Genomic DNA, 21,391 nt, shown 5'->3' with positions numbered 1-21,391 from the left:
CAAACTGTTATGAACCTATATATTAAACAGATTTGGCATTAGCTAAAAATCAAAAAAATGAGAAATTTCCTATACACTACCTCTTATCACTTGATATATAAAAGGAAATACTTAGGAAAAGCAGAATAATCTCACTGCTACAATGTAGGCAATTGCCATGCTTTTGTTTCTAAGATGTGTTCTCCCAGGCTCTCTATTCAATAATCATTAAATTTGCTATAGAATTTCTAAATGTGGGGAAAATAGAACATCACAATGTCTGCAATACTTTTTGATCTTAATATTCCCAACCTGTTAATTCATAATAATTTTAAAAACTTTTAAAAGAATGGCAACATCAGTTTAGAGGGACTGTTGTCTTCATTTAGTAACTAAATGCATTACATAGAGACCAAATCTTTCATCATAGTTGCCCAAATGAAAAACAAAAAGACCACTGGTTTCTTATGGAAGAGATTCCAAAATACACAAATACATACTTTGTCTCTTTCAATTGCTTCCAAAAGCACCTTCCTTGATTTTGCAAAGTTTTTCTGTATTTTGAAAAGATGTCGGGCTAGTTTGATAGCATAAAACGATGATTCATTATTTGATTTGGCATTCTTAATGGCATCCTGAAGCAAATGTTCAGCTTCTTCCATATTTCCATGACGTCGTTCTAAACTTACTCTTCTCAAACGAACCATTGCCAATCCTAGAACACATTCTTCAAATGTTCTCAAGATATTCCTGGCTTCATTAATATTACCTAGAAATAGCAATTAAATGTTTATGCTTTTGTTTAAACTTCCGAAACATCCTCTATACCAGGCATTGCCAAGTAACAGCCCACAGGCTAACTCTAGTCCTCTGCCTATTTTTATTTTTTAAAAAAGGAACATGCTCATTTGTTTGTATGTATTGTCTATCACTGCTTTGGGGCTACAATGGCAAAGTTGTTAGGAAAGAAACCATATGGCCTGTAAAACCTAAAATACTTATTATCTGGCCCTTTATAGAAAAAGTTTACCAACCTCTGCTTTACACCATCCATCCCTCAAGACTCACTTCCTATATCTTTATCCTGAAGCAACTTAAAATCCAAAAACATCAACTGAAGTCCCCCATTCTTACCCTGCTGTTCCTCAAAAGCTGCCCAAAGCATATGCACCATGGGTTTCTTTGGGAGATGAATAGTGCAAGCTCTGCTGAAGACATGCCTCACTCCTTCAATGCTATGGTTTTCCATGTACTTGGCATACTACACACAGAAACAGAGGAAATACTGAATAATTTACAGTTGAACAAGCTATTAAATATGTGACAGAACGATAAAATTCTATTTTTAAACCCATTCAGCACCTTTATTGAACCACTAGACTAGTTTCTGTAAGGAAGGACGAAGAGAGGCAACGAGGTTGGCATATGCAGCAGTCAAATCTGGTTGCAAGCAGACCATCTCCTAATGCAACAGATATAGTTATATGAACAACATTCAACAGAAGTACAAAAAAGGTTAGTCACTAGATCAATGTTTGTGAAATAGTCAAGTTTCACAGCATGTAATTTTACCTTGATCCAAAACTCCTCATAGAGAGCACATGAAATGACGCATCTTTCAAAGAGAACCACAACTCGTTCGTGAGTCCCATTTTCCATTTCAAATTCTAAGTATTCTTTCCAGTTTTTGAGTTGTGCCTTTTCCAATGGTTTCACATGAAAATAAGGTCTTTTAATCTGTAACAAAAGTATAACATGGCAATGAAGTAAACCAATACCAACACCAAAATATGCATGACTATAACTATAACAACATAAATTGTTGGTATTATAAATACAATTGCTAATGAACCAAAAATTTTAATCACCATATTTCATGATAAAAAAAAAGTTTTAAATTAAAATCCCTTAAATTCCTTAGGCTTTAGGAATCTAAAGAAAGAGTGTATTTTCCATTTACTCAGTTATTTTAACAGAACTACACAATTCACAATTTTTTTATATTCAGGAAATCTTGTTCTTTGTTGAATATTTTCAAATTGAACAGTTATGCCACAGTAACATAAAGCAGATCAGTGGTTGCTGGAGCTAGGAATGGGGGTGCGGTTAATGACTGGAAAAACGCCAAGGGGGCATTTTGGAATGACAGAAGAGTTCTACATCCTGACTTCTGTGGTGACTGCAGTGCAAAAACACATACAGTTGCCCCCCCCCCCACAATCCAAGGGTTTGCATCCAAGGATCTAACCAACCATGGATCAAAAATAATCGGGGTGGGGGGGAGAATTCCCAGAAAGTCCCAAAACGCAAAACTTGAATTTGCCACACTCCACGCACTACGCTGAATCCACATGAATGAAGTGACGTATAGGCATACCCTGCTGTACCCTACTCTGCAAATACTATGTCATTTTTTGTAATAAGAAACTTTAGCATCTGCAGATTTTGGTATCCACAGAGGTCCTGGAACCAGTTCCCTGGGGATACTGATACTGTACTATATGAATCCATTCACATAAAAGGCCAGAATAGGGAAATCTATAGAAACAGAAAGTAGATGAGTGGTACCTTAAGGCAGGGACGGGGGAGAGGGAAGATGGGTCCGGCAGGTAAAGGAACAGAGGGGTAAGAGGGTAAGGGGTTTCTTTTTGAGATGATAAAATGTTCTAAAATTGACTGCAGTGATGGCTGAAATTATCTGTAAATACACTACGAACTACGGAATTATATACTTTGAATAGGTGAAATACATGGTATGTGAATTATTATCTCAATAAAGCTGTTAAAAAAAATAAAAATAAAAATCTTAGAATTGTGGGGGGAAAAAACACCTCATTTTACTGTACACCTAAAATGAGTACATTCTGTTATATGTAAAGTATAACTCAATGAAGTTGATTTAAAAAATTGAACAATTATTAAAAAATGGTTTCTTTTTAAAGAGATATCTTGCTTGAATTCAAGTAAGTCTGAATTCAATAAGATTCTAAAACTAATAATGGTAGCAATAAATGGGATAAATGTCTTACGTTATTACTTAAATAAGAAAAAAATAAAAAACTGTAAAGACATTATTCAAGACTGAAAGAAAAATACATTACTCCCATCACTGTATTTTCAAGACTAGTACAAAACAAAACACTTACACCTTCTTCAAATGTCCACCTTTTACTAACTTCATGCTCATTATAATTAAACATTTCTTGATGAATTTCAATGATTCTATGCCTCATGTTTTCTATTTCGGTAATTAGCTGGGGAAGAGAAAGAAAAAGATTTTATATCACACAAGTTATACACCAAAATTTTAAAATATCACTGCTTACATTTAAGTATTACCCACACAAACCGTGTTTCCCCGAAAATAAGACCTAGCTGGACCATCAGTTCTAATGCGTCTTTTGGCGCAAAACTTAATATAAGACCCGGTCTTATGTTACAGTAAAGTAAGACCGGGTCTTATATTTTTGCTCCAAAAGACGCATTAGAGCTGATAGTCCGGCTAGTCATATTTTTGGGGAAATACGGTATTTTAGCCTTAGAATAGTGGAGGATTTTTAAATTGTTATCAATTATGGGCAAGTACAATTAATAGTACTGAACTTTATAAAAGAATTTCCTAATAAACCACTTTCTAATGTGTCTTTTCTAAAATAGGGCTAATAGATCACAACGTAGGCAAAATCCTTCTAAGCTACTTCTAGATGTCTCATAGTAAAACAGGTTCTCTACTTAAACCTGTATTTAAACTATACCAGCTAAAGAATTCCCATGTGCCTTAATCAGAAATTAACTTTATATGAGTTACAGGTCATACCACACACGCAGTCAAGGGATATAAAGTCTAGTTCCCATGCACTGAAGGATTTTTTAATAAGTCCAGTTACCTTTGCTGGATCGGTTATGTCTTCAATTCCCGATGGCATATCATCACCAGGGGGACCATCATCTCCACTATGTCCATTTACAGAAGCTAATTCCCTTCGCAGCTGAATAAACTGGTCGCCAGTTAGAAGATCTCGAGGCAAGTTATTCTGTACATGTTCTTTAAATCTAAAGGGAGACAATAAAAATACATGCTCTACATAGGAAGCATAATTTCAGATCCCACGCTAATTTCTACTACACATTACTCTTTCAAAGGAATTCTGATTAAAGAAAGAAACCAAAACACCACACCCTTTCTCTTCCCTTTCTATAGTAAAAACCCACCACTTGATAAAACGGTCTACAGACATATTTATTTCCTTCCTGTCTTTGCAGTGGAATGGAGAAGGCAGGGACAGGCATAAATTCAAATCCCAGTTTTGTCCACTATTAATTACTTGACTTAAGGGAAGTATTCGCCTTCTCTAAATCTTGGTTTCCTCATCTGTAAAAACACAATACCTCTCTTGCAAAGTTACTGTAAAAATTAAAGTTATCCACATTTAAATTATAAATGATCAACAACTGTTTGCAGTTCCGCCTTCCCCACCTCCCAATTACTCCTGAATCCATGTGTTTGTATCAAACACTTCAACGAAATTGTCCTTAAGCCACCAAGTACCTCTTCCATGCAAAGTTAAAGGGGCGCTGGTTTTATAGTACAACCTCTATCTTCAGTAGTTAAGGCTGCTAACCACACCTTCCTCTTAGAATCTTCTTCACCCTTCGCTCTGAGTTACCACTTTCTTGGTTTTCCTCCAAGTCTCTGACTGCTCCTTGATCTCAAGGGGTCCCCCTTCCTACCTGTCCCTAAATGCTAGTATTCCCAAAAATGCCACTCTACACTTTATTCTCATCTATTTTTATGTATCTCTCTGGCCCATCTTATTAATACAGCTTGAAACAAGTATACCATAATGACTCTCAAAACTATACCTCGAGCCCAAACCTCTCTCCTAAATTCCAGATTACTATATCCAATTGCCAACACACTGCACAAAGAAATACAGATTAATTTTAAATAAGATGAAATTGAAAAATAACTACTTACAGAGCATCGATTTAAAATAATTGCTATATTGTGGAGAAAATTCTTTCAAATAGTGATACAATACGCATAATACCAAGCAGTAATTTTTCATCAGCCTTTTCTACTTATAAAGCTAATTTATTCAATAAAGAAGGCTGAGTGTCTAAATTATTGAGCCCTTTTCCTAGGTATTAAGGATGAAAGGAATAATAAGCCTCAGAAACTGACAGACATGCAAAGGATACAGGAGACACAGCAGTGTTATCAGTGCTAAGGTAAATGTAACTAAGTAGAGTGATGGCACAAATGACAGAACAGATACTTTCTTTTTAGGGAAAGTGTCACAGAGAAAACCTTAAGCTGTATGTTCTTGAGGAATATGAGTTTACCAGACAAATGGGAAGTTAAAAAAGTATTACAGTCATAAAAGTAAAAAGCAATACTGCCCTTTGGGAAATAATCTGTCCTTAGGTAGGTCTAGAGCTCAGGAACTACTCAGGTGCTGGGACTGAGAAGTTAGATCACATCACAAAATCCTCAAGCTAAGGAAGATTTTTTTTAATTAGATATTTCCTTCAAGATAATGTTCAATGTATAGCCAATATCCAAACCTACACAACAGAAATTATTTCCACTATAGCACTTAGAATACATTTTTTAACACACTTCCTCTTCTATACTTTTGAGCAACAAGACCATTCACACATCTTTTTTGGGCCTTTATCCTATAACTTGAAAGGCATATCATCTGTTACACAGCAAGGGATAAACAAATGACTTTAAGTGGAGAGAGTGTATTATGCAAAAGAAAACATGTCAGCGATTCTCAAAGCAGTTAGTCATGTGAATTTGTTTACTTATATAAGCTGTAAGATTTACTTAAATACTACTTGTGAGTTTGCTAGATACTGATAAGAAAAGTGGTTCTTAATATATTAACTGAAAAAGAGCACTATTAAAGAGTAGTGTGTGTAATGCAATCGACTAATTTCTATTACAAGCACATACGCATTTTAGAAGGCTAGTGGGATATTAATTAAAAAAATAAGATTTGGAGAAGACTATACCATGAACTTTAGGGCCACACTGTCTGGCTTCTAACCATTTACTAACTCTGTGACCTTACACATATATTTTAATCTTTCTGTTCCTCTATTTCCACAAAATGGGATGGTAATAGTACCTACACCTCACGGGCTTATTGTGAGGATTAAATGAGTTATAAGGCACTCAGAACAGTGTCTGGCATATCGGAAATGCTGTATAAAGGTTTCCTAATCATATTTTATTTTTCTTACTGACAGTAAAGTTCTTATAATCATATACTATTTTACATATCCTTTAGATCCTAGAAGAATTGGTTTCTAAGAAAGCACTCTCTGTCTCCTTTTTAAAATCTTTGTATTCCTTTGTTCAATATTCACCAAGCACGTCCACATGCCAAGCATAAATAATGTCTTCCAGCAAGCATCTCAGCAGGTCCTTATACCTTAGAAAGCTGCCAGCCTCTTCTATTTCATAAAGAACAGAGAGAGACAGTATATTCAGATCTGCTTCCTATTTCTAAACTAGATCTGTATAACTTCTAGTATCTTAGCAAACTGACCCACAGTCCTTTTCAGATGCTTCATAAAGTCTTCTACATTTTAGTAATGAAAACTTTAGAAAAATGGCTTACTTAAAATGTACCTAAGTTTATAGGCTCTAACATAATATTACTTATAAAAATTATGACAAAAATAAAGAAAATATTATAGTTAAAAAAAGCAAATATTGATCATCACAGTCCTTGTGTACTTTCTTGTTCAGAAAGACTTTCTGAGTCCGTATCAGTGGGATTCTTTGAGTATACCAGAACACAGGACATGGAAATCATAGTACACAGAATTCGTTGTTTTAACAGTACTAATTAAAACGAAACGATACCAATCATAATGGAAAATCACAGTGGAAAATTTAAATGAAATGATTTTTGATTGTTTGAGTACAGACATGGCATACTACACAAAATACACACTTTGCTGTTTTGGATATAAGGTGTTACATATGAATGACAAGAATGTACCTTTAGAAAATCATTAAGTTTTAAATAAGCACCCATTATGTGCCATGTACAGTGCTAACTTATTATCACAAAGAATAATGGAACTTAGATTCTATTTTCTCATTCCTTCACTACTCTGAAATACCTCAGACAGCAGATGAGATTCCTGTTCTTTCCTCATCTATAAAATGGGTAAGGAGAACCTTCCATCTAAAACAGCAAGATTCAGACTGGCCCAGGGGCTCAGGTGGTTGGAGCGCCTTGCTCCTAACGCCAAGGTCGCCAGTTTGATTCCCACATGGGCCAGTGAGATGCACCCTCTACAGCAAAGTTTGTGAACAGCTCTCTCTGGAGCTGGGCTGCTGTGAGCGGCCAGGGTTGGCGTGAGCTGTGGTAAGCGGCCAACCAATGAATGGCGACCAACTGCCTCAGCCGGGGAAAAGCAAGGTTCTTAATACCAGCATGGGCCAGGGAGCTGCGTCCTATACAACTAGACTGAGAAACAACGGCTTGAACCGGAGGAGGGGTGGTGGAGGTGGAATAGGGGGGCAGTGGGGGGTCCAAAATAAATAAATAAATAAATAAGATTGCTTCCTAATCATTTCATAAGATACACGGGAAAATGTCTAAATTTAAGTGTATAAACTGTGATTGCTGAGCAAGAAAATATGTTCCTGCTTCCATCTAATAAGACTCTTACATGACATTTCAAGAGAATTATAGTCATACTTTAAATGATCTGATTTTCCACCTACCTCTGAAAATGATGACTATACAGCTGTGTTGGAATACCAAGAATACGATCATATATAGCTGTAACTTCTCTCAAGTTTCCCTGTTCATTCTCCCAGTTTATATACATTTCCCACAGTCTGTCAGATCGGAAATCTGTTCCTGCAGCTAGAACGGCATGCTCAAAAGTTCTGAAAAAATTAAATTATCGTTAAGTTATCTTTCCAAGATGAAATAACTTTTAAAATATTATTTCTATATTTTCCAATATATACAAATATCAAATCATTAAGTGTTACACTTCAAACTAATATATGGTAGTCCCCCCCTTATCCTGGGGGATATGTTCCAAGACCGCCCCCACCCCCGCCCCTGTGGATGCCTGAAACCACAGATAGCACTGAACTCTGTATATACTGTTTTTTCCTATACATACATACCTCTGATAAAGTTGAATTTATAAATTAGGTACAACAATAAAATAGAACAATCATAACAATATACCAAAATAAAACTACGTGAATGTGATCTCATAATGCTGTCTCAGAAAACTGGCATGAATTTCTTTTTCCTTCTTCATAATTTCATGGCTAGAAGATTCATTCTTATTGCAGATCTTAAGCAACCTCAGCATACTCACACAATTTTTTTCCTTTCCTTAAGTTGAGAACTTTCACCTAAAGGAAGTACTTTATGGCTTCTTTCTGGCATATCTGAATTGCCAGAATCACTACTCTTATGCTTTGCGTCCACAATTAAGTAAAATAAGGGTGACCTGAACACAAGCGCTGCAATACTGTGAAGGTCGATCTGATAACTTAGACGGCTACTAAGAAACTAACTAACAGGCAGGCAGCATATTCACCATGGAGACCCTGGACTAAGGGATGATTGACATCTCAGCTAGGACAGAATAAGAACGCAAGAGATTTCATCGTGCTATTTAGAACAGCACACAATTTAAAACTTATGAATTATTTCTGGAAGTTTCCAATAATATATTCAGGGTAAGTGAAACAATGAAAAGTGAAACGGTGGCTGGGGCGGGGGTACTACTACTGTAATGTATGTCAATTAAACCTAATTTTAAAAAAATTAAAATATGATTTTTAAATTTTAGAAGATAATGCTCAATTCAAAATTATATTCAACTGCTGCCTTTACAAGTAGAGATTAAAAAGTAGAAGGAATAATAGAGAAGTGTATAATAGCTGCTTAAAAAGAGTGAGAAAACATAAAGGGTAGAGATAAATCTACTTTTATGTAATTTTACCTTACGTAAAATTACAATGCAAAATGTAATTTTGCAAACATGTAATACTGTAATTACAAACATGTAATTACAAACATGTAATTACATTTGCAAAATGTAATACTGCAAACATGTAAAAGAACACAGTAGACATTTAAACATTTGTTAAATTTGAAATTTTTGTTGAACGGACTCATTTAGGGCAGAAGACAGAGACAAATATATCAATTTAAGGAATAATTTTCTGGCAATATAACTCGCCAACAAGGGATCTAGCTGCATTGTAAGGTAATGAGAAGTATACATATATTTTAAAACTCTCATAAGTCTCTCGATTCTAAAATACCACAATTACAGTTTACTACAAAAACATGTATTTTAAAATATCTAATTTCAAGAGGTTTCTGTAATCAATTTTAATCATATATTTGAAGTCCCAACACGGTAAAACCTTTGGATACATATTTTCAAAGTAATTATTTATTTTCCAAAATAAATATTTTAGAATCAAGAGGTATTTTTAACAGCCGAAAACCATACCACCTAAATTAATCTATAACTTTAAAACAATCCCAATCAAAGCTCCTACAAATTTTGGGTGGAATAGGAAAAACAAATTCTAACATTGATCTAGCATACAAAAATGTAAAATATTACGTTTGTTAAGGACAATGCAGTGGACATTTTCCTGAAAGATAACAAAAGACTGTAGGAAGCTATAGTAATTAAAAGTATGGCACTGGCCCAGGAACCAAAACATGGATCAACAAAACAGTTCCCAAGAAAACAAAACATATCAATGTAGAAATATAGGATGTGATAAAAAGAAGGTATTTGAAATCAATGCAGAAAAGCTGGACTATTCAATATATGAAAAAAAATAATAAAAGGTTAATCTCTATCTCAAAAAAAACACAAAATAAATGCCAGATTTAAAAAAATATATATTAAATTAGAAGAAAATACAAGATTTATATATTTTTGGCAAGATAGACACAAAACTCAGAAACCACAAAACTCAGACTGAATTTTGAACCACATCAAGGAAAAAAAAAAACAAGGGGTCAAATATATGGTGACAGAAGGCAACTGACTCTGGGGGGTGAACCCACAATGCAATATATAGATGATGTATTACAGAATTGTACGCCTGAAACCTATGTAGTTTTGTTGACCATTGCCACCCCAATAAAATTTTTTAAAAAACCAAAAACCTCTATATGATAAAAAAATACACCCTAAACAAAGTCAAAAGATGTGCCAAAACTGCAGAAAAAAATGTTTTATATGTACAGATAAAGAATTGTGTGTGTGTGTGTGTGTGTACATGCGTACACGTGTATGTGTTTGTGTGTGAGGTTTTTAATAGAGTAAAATTCTATCCTCCACTGGACCATCAATTGGACGTTTCAGACATAGAAAGCATTAATTTGTTTTTTTCATTCCAAGCATCCTTTATCAGGAAGTAGTAAGATAGACTTCTTTAAAATGTAGGCATGAACCAAGAAATTAGGATCTAATAAACCCTTAATAAATGCAGCTGGAAACCCAGGAATGAGGTAAAGACATATCCTAGAATCATGATGAAAAGGAAATCCCAAAACAACTGCTGTATGTCAGAAACAAAATAGAGCAACAAGTCCAGATTACAGAAGAGAAGGTTCCAGAGGTATATATCCAAGAGGGAAGGGAAAAATGGAAAAATGGAGTGTAATTTTCTTTTACAATTTTCAGATTAAGTAGAAGGTTTTTAGCTCCAAAATATAACTTACATAGCATTTGTACATTGTGTAAAGTAGTATTAGTACTGACCACTGAAAGTAGCTGTTGGAGGGGGTGGAAATTTTTAAATGTTCAAAGAAAACTAGGCAATAGCAAAAATGGGAGGAGGGAAGGGAAACAGTAATTAACTCTAGGAAAAACAAAAGGCTGTGAAACCTGTCCCTATGGGAAAGATGAGGAATGGAAAGACAATTCTTCCATTCTCAGCTACCCTAACAGAATCATATGTCTATAGCTGTTGAAGAGAGAGAAAACAGTGGAGAGATACTATTACAAACATGTTAGAAAACACCGGAAGAAACAGCGAAAATATTTGAAGAGGAGTAGAGAGACTACTTTTTGTTACAAGCAGTTTAACACTGACTTATTAAACTATATGCACATACTTTGATAAAAATAAAAACCAAAAACACATTTAAAAATTCCTATAATCAATAAGACAATCCAAAGGTAAAATGAGCTAATGATATGAATAGGCAAAGTAAAAATGGCTTATATAAGCACATGAAAAGATGGCAATCTAGATATTATAAAGATGAACAATCTAGAGACATAAAGACTAAAATAATGTGCTACCATTGGAGGTTAAAAAAAAACGTGGCGTGACTATGGGGAAACGACTACTCTCATACACTGTGGGAGTTTAAACTGATTCCACTCTGGAAGAAATATGTGCTAAACTTTGCTATGTATTCCCTTCCCTTTGACAGAGTTCCATTTCTAGCATGCTCTACATAAATATTGACTCATACAAAGACATTCACTGCAGCACTTTTCCTATAGATAAGGATTTGGTCAAACAAAAAATATAGTACCTTGATACTATAAAACACTTTCGTAGTGGTTAAAAAATATGGCAGGGAGATTCCAAAACATTGATAAATTTAAAAAAAATCTGAATACATAATACACATAATATATGAATAATATATGTACACACATATAAGATACATCTGTGTGTGTCTGAAAGAACATACACCAAGCCATTAACCATGAAGGGAGTGGAACTGGGGATAAGGAAATGGGCATAGAATAGAGGGGGACTTTATTGTCTGCTTTTTTAATAATCATGCATAACTTTATTAGATGTATCTTTTTAAATAGTGAAAAAGAAATATATGGAAGTTAAACTTTCAGTTTAGTATTCATGAATAGTTCTATTACCAACAACAGAATACTTGATTTATCTATATCCTTTAACATATTTGAGTATCAGTTTCACATACCCTCTAATTGTACTGTTTGTCTCAGAATCTCCAGGGTCCAACGTTTCTTTTAAGAAGTTTATATAATGTATCCAGAGGTCAACACTAAGAGGTATTGCCTGAAGCCCACGCCGATACACCTAAGAAGAAAACAACGAACTGTACTTCAAATATTTAATTATTTCTTAACAGAGAGGCAACACTGTGTTATCCGCTGAACCTTAGAAATACTAATTACTGGAATTTTGTTTAAATAATCTACCATTACCATTTGGGTGGAGGTTGGATAGAACATGGCAATGTTCTGATCCCCACGTGCAGAGTCTTGATCTTCAAAGCGCAGCAGTCCCTGCATTCTGACCGGGTTGTGTGGGCAGGCTTTGGGTTACAGACCATAGGGCACAGACCCATTAGAGCATCAATGACAGCGTCTGACCAAAAATGCAATAAGACGTAGCAAATGTGACTAGTAAACCAACTATATTGTTTGGAAAATGAGAAATAAATGTAAGTGAGAGAAAAGCCCTGCCCTACTTGTTAAGCTGCAGTGTAATACAGAGGCTTGCACTGCAAAGCTTGACAAACGGTAGAGGTTTAACGCACCTGCCAACAAAGAGAGAAAATATTAGCTACAAATGCCACAAGAGTGACAAATGCAAATAAAATACCCTATAAAACTGTTTGACCACAGATCGTAGGTACTGGCAGCCAAAAAAAAAAAAAAAAGAAAGAAAAAGAAAGAAGTCTTTATTTTGTTATTATTTGGCTTACAGTACCTAGCGAAGGTAACTTCATTCACTGATGTACGCACCTCATCTGACTGTTTAATGTTGTCATGTCGCTTTTCAAGGTCTGCATACTTTTTCCAGTAACCATAGCAATACGGGTAGTGTATGAAAAATTTGTCAAATGCTTTTCTGGCAGCCATCAAGTGATTCTGATGAAAATAAAACAAGGTGTTTAAACATCTTGGAAGTTTTTGTCACAAAAATATTTATTATTCCTTTCAAATATATTATCTCAGATAAAACAACTGGCAGGTTTAAAAACCACACACACAGCAGCCCTTTTCCCTGCAAATGCAATCTTATCTGAAACAGAAGAAACTAGATTCTATCAAATAGCAAGGTAACTTTTTATTCAGTCATTTTATACAGACTCATACACACACACACACACACACACACGCACAATTGTTACAAACATTAGACTTTAACTCTAATACAGATGTTCTATAACATACAAATGCCATTAAGTTATTTTTGAAGCTAAAAATGTATATATCCAACGCTAGTCAATTTAATCTGAAAACTATAAAAAAGGCATCTTTAATTACAAAATAAGGCCCAGTCTTATATGACTTGACTAAATCTGTCCCTTTAGTCCCATTTAAAAAGTTACTAACCTCCTGTTCTACATACTGAAGCAAATATACCCAGCCTGTAAAATCCTGAGGATTATTTTCTACAGTTTTCCAAAATTTTTCATAGTCTGGAGGGAAATTTGTTTCCGTTTCTGTCACTGGAAGGTCCACAGCATTTGCTATTTCGTTTTCTTCTGTAGTTGCATTCACATTAGGAGATCCAACAGGTGACTGTTCCATTTCCGTAACATTCATAATTTCAGTACTAAAATCAGCAGACTGTTCTACCACTACCTCTGAACTGTTGCCTGGGCCGCCATTACTAGAATTTCTGTACTCCTCCATGTGAGAATTTTGCATAACTGTCTATTTTGTCTTCAGTTAATGATCTGTAGAAACAAAAATAAAGAAAGATATCTTCCAAATGTTTACTGCATCATCAAAACCACTTTTTAAATACAGTCCTCATTAGCTATTAAAGAAATACATTAATTTGATTCTTGATCTCTCCTATAACTCATAATGAGAAGGTTTATTAGTTTCTATATTATAAACGAAATTCTGCAACACATAAATTTTCCAAAAATCTGCCATTTTATTGTTGGGTGTTTGAGTGAAAACTAAATAACTAAGGATTTAGTTCCTTCATCCATAAAACAAGTGAGGATTGTGACTGCTCCCCTAGGAAGCAATCATATCTGAATCCAATACTTCTTAGCTAGCTAAATTTCTAAAATTCAACGTGTGAATGTTATCTTGCTATCAATCCTGGAAAACAGCAATATCTTTAATATCTGTTTTGAAGGCTAAAGTTAAAATTAACAAAACAAGTTCTAGTCAGGAATATAAACATTTCAGAGGGAAATTCATTACTTCGCTCAGGATACAGTTTTAGAAAAGGTACTATTTTTGAAATATATCTATACATTTAAAATAAAATTTAAATCCTAGCAGTTAGGCTTGATTTTATTCTAGAACATACAAATTAAGGTTTTAAAATATTAAAGAGTAATTTGTAAAGTGAATAAATATTATTAAAAACCTATTTTGAAATTTAAAAGAAAAATTTCTTTTTTAATTGGGGAATACTGGGGAACAGTGTGTCTTTCCAGGACCCATCAGCTCCATGTCAAGTCATTTTCAATCTAGTTGTGGAGGGCGCAGCTCACTGGCCCATGTGGGAATCAAACCCACATGGCGATGAGGTGTTAGGAGCACTGTACTCTAACCACTGAACAAACCGGCCGTCCTCGTTACAAGTTCGTCCTAAATTCAACAAAACAGATTATCGTATTCCCGGGTATTATTTTGCATACGGATATTGTTATTGATTTCTAGAGTTACACTTTTAACTCATAGCATAAATAAAAGAATTAAAAATATTTATATAGATACGGAATTAGTACTGTCCATGTATAATGAATGCACATCCTTATTTTACCCTCACGTATTTGGGCAAAAAAGCTCGCATCATACAGGGCAAAATACGGTACTATATACTATATGCAACACATGCATCTGTAAGGATTTATAACAAAGTAAAATAAAAATGTTGGTTGGTGTTAACAGTTGTTTTCCTTACATAACTGAGCTGATGCTTTCTTCTTCTGGCTTATCTGCAATTATTTAACTGCAGTAATTTAAAAAACAAAAGTTTTGCTTTGACTTTCAAAGAAAAGCCAGCTACAGTATGCCCGTGGTTGGCCGGCTACTTTTTTTTTTTTTGTAATTTTATGCCTACTTTAAAAATCTGGGTTTCACTATATTCTATACAGAAATTCTCAAACCTAGCTCCACAGGACAGTCACCTAGTAAAAGTTACTTTTTAATAAATTATTCCAACATATTCTTCATAATGTGGCAATTACTAGTACCAATTTATTTTTAATCAACAACCAGTAACTTTCAGCTAGCAACATAAAATGACAAATGAATAAAAAATAACTATCAAAAATAAAAGGCAACAGTGTGGTATTGAAATAAAGACAAAAAGACCAACAGAACAGCATGGAGAGCCCAGAAATAAACTTTAGTGAACAAGGTTAAATTATCTTCCACAAGGGTGCCAAAATCACTCAATGGGGAAAGGGCAGTCTCTAACAAATGGTGTTGGGGAAACTGGATAGTCACATGCAAAAGAATGAAGTTGGACCCTTATCTTACACCTTGCAGAAAAATTAACTCAAAATGGATTAAAAACCTAAATGTAAAAGCTGAAACTATAAACTCTTACAAAACATAGGGGGAAAGCTTCATGACATTGGACTTGGCAATGATTTCTTGGATATGACACCAAAAGCACATGCAATAAAAGCAAAAACACAAATGGGGCTACATCAAACTTTAAACCTTTTTCACAACAGTGAAATGGCAACCTACAAAATAGGAAAAAATATCCGCAAATATTATATCTAATTAAAGGTTAATATCCAGAACATATAAAGAACTCCTAAAACTCAACAAAAAAACTCGATTAAAAAATAGACAAAGGACTAGAATAGACCTTTGATATACAAATGACCAACAAGCATATGGAAAAACGTTCAACATCACTAATTATCAGAGAAATGCAAATCAAAATCACCAGGAGATACTACGTCATACACATTAGGATTGCTGCTAACAATAACAACAAACAGAAAATACGTTTTGGTCAGGATGAGGAGAAATTGGAACCCTTGTGCACCGTTGATGGGATTATAAGATGGGGCAACCACTACAGAAAACAGTATGGAGGTCCCTCAAAAAATTAAAAAAAGAACTACCATATGATCCCAAAACCCCACTTCTGGGGATGTATCCAGATTAACTGAAAGCAGGGTCTCAAAGTGCTATTTGCCAACCCATTTCATAGCAGCACCTCAGTAGTCAAGACCAGGAAGCAACTCAAATGTCCATCAACAGATAAACAAAATGTGGTATATACACACAATGAGGACATTATGCTAAGTAAAACAAGCCATTCCCAAAAGGACAAATACTGTGTGATTCTACTTATATGATGTATTTAGAGTAGTCAAATTCGTAGAAACAGAAAGTAGAGTGGTGGTTAGCAGGGACTGGAGAGACGGAGAAAGGGGAGCTGTCTAATAGGTGAGTTGTGTTTAATGAATATAGTTTTAGATTTGTAAGATGAAAAAGTTCTGGAGTCTGTTTCACAACCATGAGAATATACCTAAAACTACTGAACTTTACCTTAACTTAAAAATAGTTAAGGTAAATTTTATGTTTACTGTGGTTTTTACCACAATAAAACAAAAACGGAAATAGCTTCATTATAAGTAAATTAAGAAATGTAAAGTACAAAACACCAGGAATTTTCCAGATCTTTCTTTCATTAAGATAAAATATAGTATGGCGAACATTACAAAAAACAAAGAAAGGGTGGGAGCTGAGTCCTACTTCTGTCCCGTAATAGCATATGATCCTAGTTCAGTCTTACTTTTCTCACTTCTAAGTGGAACTAATGATACTTGCATTCTCTGCTTCCCAAGGCTGTTGAGAACAGATGAGATAAAAAGCATGTGAAAGTCTTAAAAACCAAATTCACATAAATTAAAAAGTATCACTGCACACAAATAAATTTCTTGGAAAGTGTTATCCACATTTAAGCTGTTATACATTAAACTGACATAAGGAAAACCAAATGAACTTCACATTGCATTCAAAATATTTTTGTAGAAGTTTTAAGAGGAAGAAAAAAACTGTTGACTTTGACCTTGAAAAACTGTTAGTCAGCAGAGTTTATCTGGAGGTATATCTTATTTCTTGTTTTGTTTTGTTTTTTCAATTTTAGACATTTTTTGCTGCCTTTCTGTTACAGGAGATTTGGATTTAGCTACGATATCAAGCATGTGTGTACAACCTCCCTCCCACATGCTCCTAATATAGTTCTATCAGTTTGGGGTTAAAGCAATATTCGGTTCACATTAGTATGCCTCTGTAAACATTTCTGTCAAGTTATCTTGTATACTATATTTCCTTGCTTCTAGCTCTTTAAATCTTTCCTCATTATTTTCATATGCTTGGTTGTCTTTGAAAATTGACCCCGTACCCTCGAAGAGCTGTTATAAAATGCCCTCAGAAACAATGGACTCATACTTAGCAATTCCATCTTCCTTTCTGGAGACATCCTTTCTAAAACCATCAAACCTTCTGCAGCAAATTAGACTGATTTGTCTTGTCTAGATTTGTCTGTTCATTTTGATCCACGGAATTCCTTTCACTTACTTCCTGGGATGACTCTCATCTACAAAAGCCAAAATATTTTGCTTTCTTGATTTACTCCCTTTTTTAGAGAATCATTTCTATAACTTTCTGGAAAATGGTGTTGGGGTGAAAAAATTAAGACTTTCCAATTCTAAAATCCTCATAATTCAAAGATAGATTGAATATAAAATTCAAGAATGAAAATATTTTTCCTTAAGAGTTTTGAAGGAAACTGTTCACTGTTTCCTAGCAGCTGGTGTTGCTGTTGAGAAAATCTGATGACATTTTTTTTTCTCCATGGAAGCTTTTAGCTTCTCGCTTCATCCCAGGTGTTCTGAAATTTACAATGATGTTCCTTAACACGAGTGCCATTTATTGTGCAAGGCATTCATTCAGAATGCCTATTTTAATCTAGATATTAATGTCATGCAATTATTATGTTCTGTACTTATTATTTGGTAATTCTCTCTCCTTGGTTTTCTCTCTACCTCTCTTTTGAACACACAGTACTCAGGTACCTCCTGGATTGATCTTCAACTTTTCTTACCTTTTCCCACATTTTTTCCCCATCCCTTTGACTTACGCCTGAGGTATCCCTCTTACTGGATTTTTAATGTATGAATCAAATTTTTAATTTCCATTTTAAATTCTCTGAACAATCCATTTTATAGTCTCCTATTCCTGTCTCACTGGTGCAGTTATCTCCTGTTATCTCTGTAATTCATTTTAAATGTTTTTCTGTTCTTAGCACTGTCTCTTCTGAGTGTCTTCTGACTGACTATCTGTTTGGGTCTCTTACATAGAATGATCTTCAAACTTCTGTTATAGCTGTGTGAGGCATCACAAAACAAATGGGAAACGAGATAAAGCTTGTGGTCCTCAGTGCAGGATGGCATTCTATTGAGGGGGGGATCCCACTAAATGTTAGTGCTTTACATCACTTCCCTTGGGTTAAGTTTTCCCAAAGAGAAGGTTTCAATTTAAAAATATATAAGGAAGGCAATAAGCATTCTGGTAGCAAAAAAGACAAAGAGTGCTAGTGATGATCTCACCACTCAATATATAACCACTCAATACATAAACTTTTATTCAATTCCCCATTTTCATTAAGGCCCTTCACCCCTGCCTAACCTACCAGCTGTGCCGAAAATCCCATGGTTCCACCCCCTTCAAATAATAAACATCCAGTTTTTGCTGGCTGTACTAGATAATGAAGGAAAATCTAGGGTCTAAACTATGCCAGACTTTCAACCAATCCTCCAATTAAATTCCTGAGCGGAATTTTAGTTCCACTCAGAGGCATTTGGTACCTAAATTTATGAGCTTTTCTGGGGTTTTGTGGAAAGAGCCACCATGTCTCTCATTAACTTCCTTCTCTGCAGGAACAGAGCTGAACACAGAAAAACAAAAACCTAAGTTAATCAGGTAAAACTAGTCCATTCCAAAACTTTAATTCTCATTTGTTGACACCTCTTCTGTTCTTCGTACTTTAGCTTTATACTTTATCCTACTTATCATTTATTTTACTGAAAGGTATATAAATTACTCTATGCTGAACCCCCTTTCATTTAGCATTTTTTAAAATCTCTAATATCATTTCCTTGTGTAATAATATTCATTCAATAGATATTCAGTGAGCAACTTGTGTGTGTCAGACACTATTGTTCCAAGCACTGCACATTAAGCTGTGAACAAAATAAAGACCCTGCTCTCAAGGTGCTGACATTCTAGTGGAGGCGTGATATAGACATTTAAAAGAAAAAGTTTATAATACATACATGTGGTACGAAGCGCTAAGAACAAAAGAGGGGAGGAGGTACTAAGAAAGCCAGTAGATTATCTGGAGGAAGAAAATTCCAGGCAGCAGAAAGAGATAAGTTCTGAGATAAGTGCTTGTTTGGCATGTTCATAGAAATATAGATCAGTAAGAAGGGCAATATGGCTCAATATGCTTACCTATCCCTCAGTTTGGTTTCTCTCTAAAATTTGGCTTAGAGTTCTCTCTAAAATTTAGCTTTATCACAGTAAACCTCCTCATGTAAATTTTTAGAAAGCTATTTCCTTTGGGTTATATACTCAAAATTCAATATACCAGCATGTAGCATAAACGTTAAAATTAAGCACAGCTTTGACCAAAAACACTTCTAGAATTTTCTCTTAAAGAAGTAATGACTCTACAAATTATTAGAAGTATTAGACTAACAAAATTGCTGGATAAGAGAAATATATGAAAATAAGTGACATTTCTATAATTAGAAATAATTATTTTTAAAGGCCACTTGAAAGCATTAATCATGAACAAGGGTGTTCACTACATTTTCCCATAATAACCATTTGCTGGTACACTGTGCAGTCCAGCCCATATCACTCCTATGAAAATACTAATTTCTCATAATGACCTTGTTGCCACAACCAATGGTGAGTCAGGCTTTATCCTACTAGATCTCCTTTAATCCTCCCCTTCCTTTTTAAAATCTTTTATATTGCAAAGAAGTAAATCTGCTATGATACCAATCTCCTGATACCCTCACCTCATTTATAATTTTCCTTCCTCTTTGCTCTCATAGTTTTGTATCTCTTATAGCACTCCTCTAACAGCTGAAATAGAGCCAGTACCTTTCCCTTAGTATCTCTGCTCCTATCAAAGGTCAAACCCCGAACTCTTGACTCTCGGATCACTTCCCCCATCCATTTTCTCAAGATCGTTGCTTCTTAACTTATCTCCACTCTCCCCTTTTTATCAGTTTTCTTCTCAGTACCATTAGAATTATTAGCACATAAGATTTTGTTCTCAGCTCTCTACTTTTCTCAATCAACGCACTCCTTCAGCTGATAACATCCTCCTTTTCGATATACTTGCTTCACTTGGTTTCCAGGTCACACCATGTACTTGTGTTACTCTTACCCCACTATCACTCCTTCTCCTAAATTACAGTCTCCTGAGAGACCGGAACTCCTCTTCTACGTGATCTTTGAATGTGAGAGTGCCGCAGGACTGTCCTTGGTCATCCACCCTTCTTGATCTCCATTAACTCCCAATATTACATGGTTTTAAATACTAATTATTTGCCAACTTCCAAATTTCGCTCCAGCCCAGACCTCTTTTCCAAACCCCAGATTCATATATCCAACCGCTATGTGACATCATCTAAACATATGCAGTCATTTTAAATCATAAAATGTCCCTAAGTGAACTCCTGGTCTCCCCGCAAAACCTGCTCTTATCCATGGCCTTCGCCACCTCTGCTATTAGAAATGCCCTCTTTCCAGTTGCTCAAGCCAAACATCTTGGAGCCATCCTTGAATCCTCTCTCTCTCCCCCAACCAATTTGTTACAAAATCTTTCAAATATACTCCTATCCCACTTCTTACAATCCTTGTTCAAGCCACTCAGATCTCTTCTAGAATATTATTATAGTCTTCTATAACCGGTCGCAGGCCTCCTGCTTCTTCCCTTTTGCTCCTCTCCACCCCTTCTTCCCTCTCTCCAGTCTATTCTCAACGCAGCAGACACTATTTCTTTTAAAACACCAACCAGACAATGCCACTCCTCTGCTCCATCTCAGAGTGAAAGCCAACGTCCTGCCAATGGCCCACTGTTCCCTCCCAACACTTACTTTTTTGGTGGCATCTTCTCCTACTCCTACCTATCACTCTGCCCCAGCCACATTGACACCTTCCTGCCTCTCAAACATGCCACACTCCCCAGCTTTAGAGCCTCTGCCCCGGCTGTTCCCTCTACCCAGAGTGATCTTCTCCCAGATATCCACACGACCACTTTCCTCGCCCCCTCCTTTGCTGAAATGTCATCTTCTTAATAACACCTACCTGGACCATCCTAATTAAAATGTAACTTGCTCCCATCCCC

At 35.2% G+C, this 21,391-nt stretch overlaps 1 protein-coding gene and 1 non-coding gene across 5 annotated transcripts in view; both read right to left on the bottom strand.

Moving 5' to 3' along the window:
* Window positions 1-21,391, bottom strand: part of PRPF39 (pre-mRNA processing factor 39) — a 31,419-nt gene that overhangs the window by 5,213 nt on the left and 4,815 nt on the right. Inside the window, exons 1-10 of one of the 4 annotated variants that reach the window (XM_033108204.1) lie at window positions 12,763-12,890; window positions 12,486-12,554; window positions 12,220-12,382; window positions 11,973-12,091; window positions 7,736-7,903; window positions 3,867-4,032; window positions 3,126-3,233; window positions 1,552-1,716; window positions 1,114-1,240; window positions 480-748 (exon numbers count right to left, since the gene is read on the bottom strand). In XM_033108204.1, coding sequence (XP_032964095.1) covers window positions 480-748; window positions 1,114-1,240; window positions 1,552-1,716; window positions 3,126-3,233; window positions 3,867-4,032; window positions 7,736-7,903; window positions 11,973-12,091; window positions 12,220-12,306 — 1,209 coding nt within the window. In that variant the 5' untranslated portion in view covers window positions 12,307-12,382; window positions 12,486-12,554; window positions 12,763-12,890. Of the gene's footprint in view, window positions 1-479; window positions 749-1,113; window positions 1,241-1,551; window positions 1,717-3,125; window positions 3,234-3,866; window positions 4,033-7,735; window positions 7,904-11,972; window positions 12,092-12,219; window positions 12,726-12,762; window positions 12,891-13,356; window positions 13,704-21,391 lie in introns of those variants that run through there. The other 3 variants (XM_033108202.1, XM_033108205.1, XM_033108203.1) reach the window with 3 other exon arrangements.
* On the bottom strand, window positions 330-415 carry LOC117024334 (small nucleolar RNA SNORD127). Its single transcript, XR_004423412.1, has one exon. It is a non-coding gene; the product is annotated as a small nucleolar RNA SNORD127 (small nucleolar RNA).

Source organism: Rhinolophus ferrumequinum, chromosome 6, assembly GCF_004115265.2.
Source record: "Rhinolophus ferrumequinum isolate MPI-CBG mRhiFer1 chromosome 6, mRhiFer1_v1.p, whole genome shotgun sequence".
Taxonomy (NCBI): domain Eukaryota; kingdom Metazoa; phylum Chordata; class Mammalia; order Chiroptera; family Rhinolophidae; genus Rhinolophus; species Rhinolophus ferrumequinum.
Note: the sequence above shows the minus strand (reverse complement) of the source record. Positions and strands in the feature narration are given on the sequence as shown.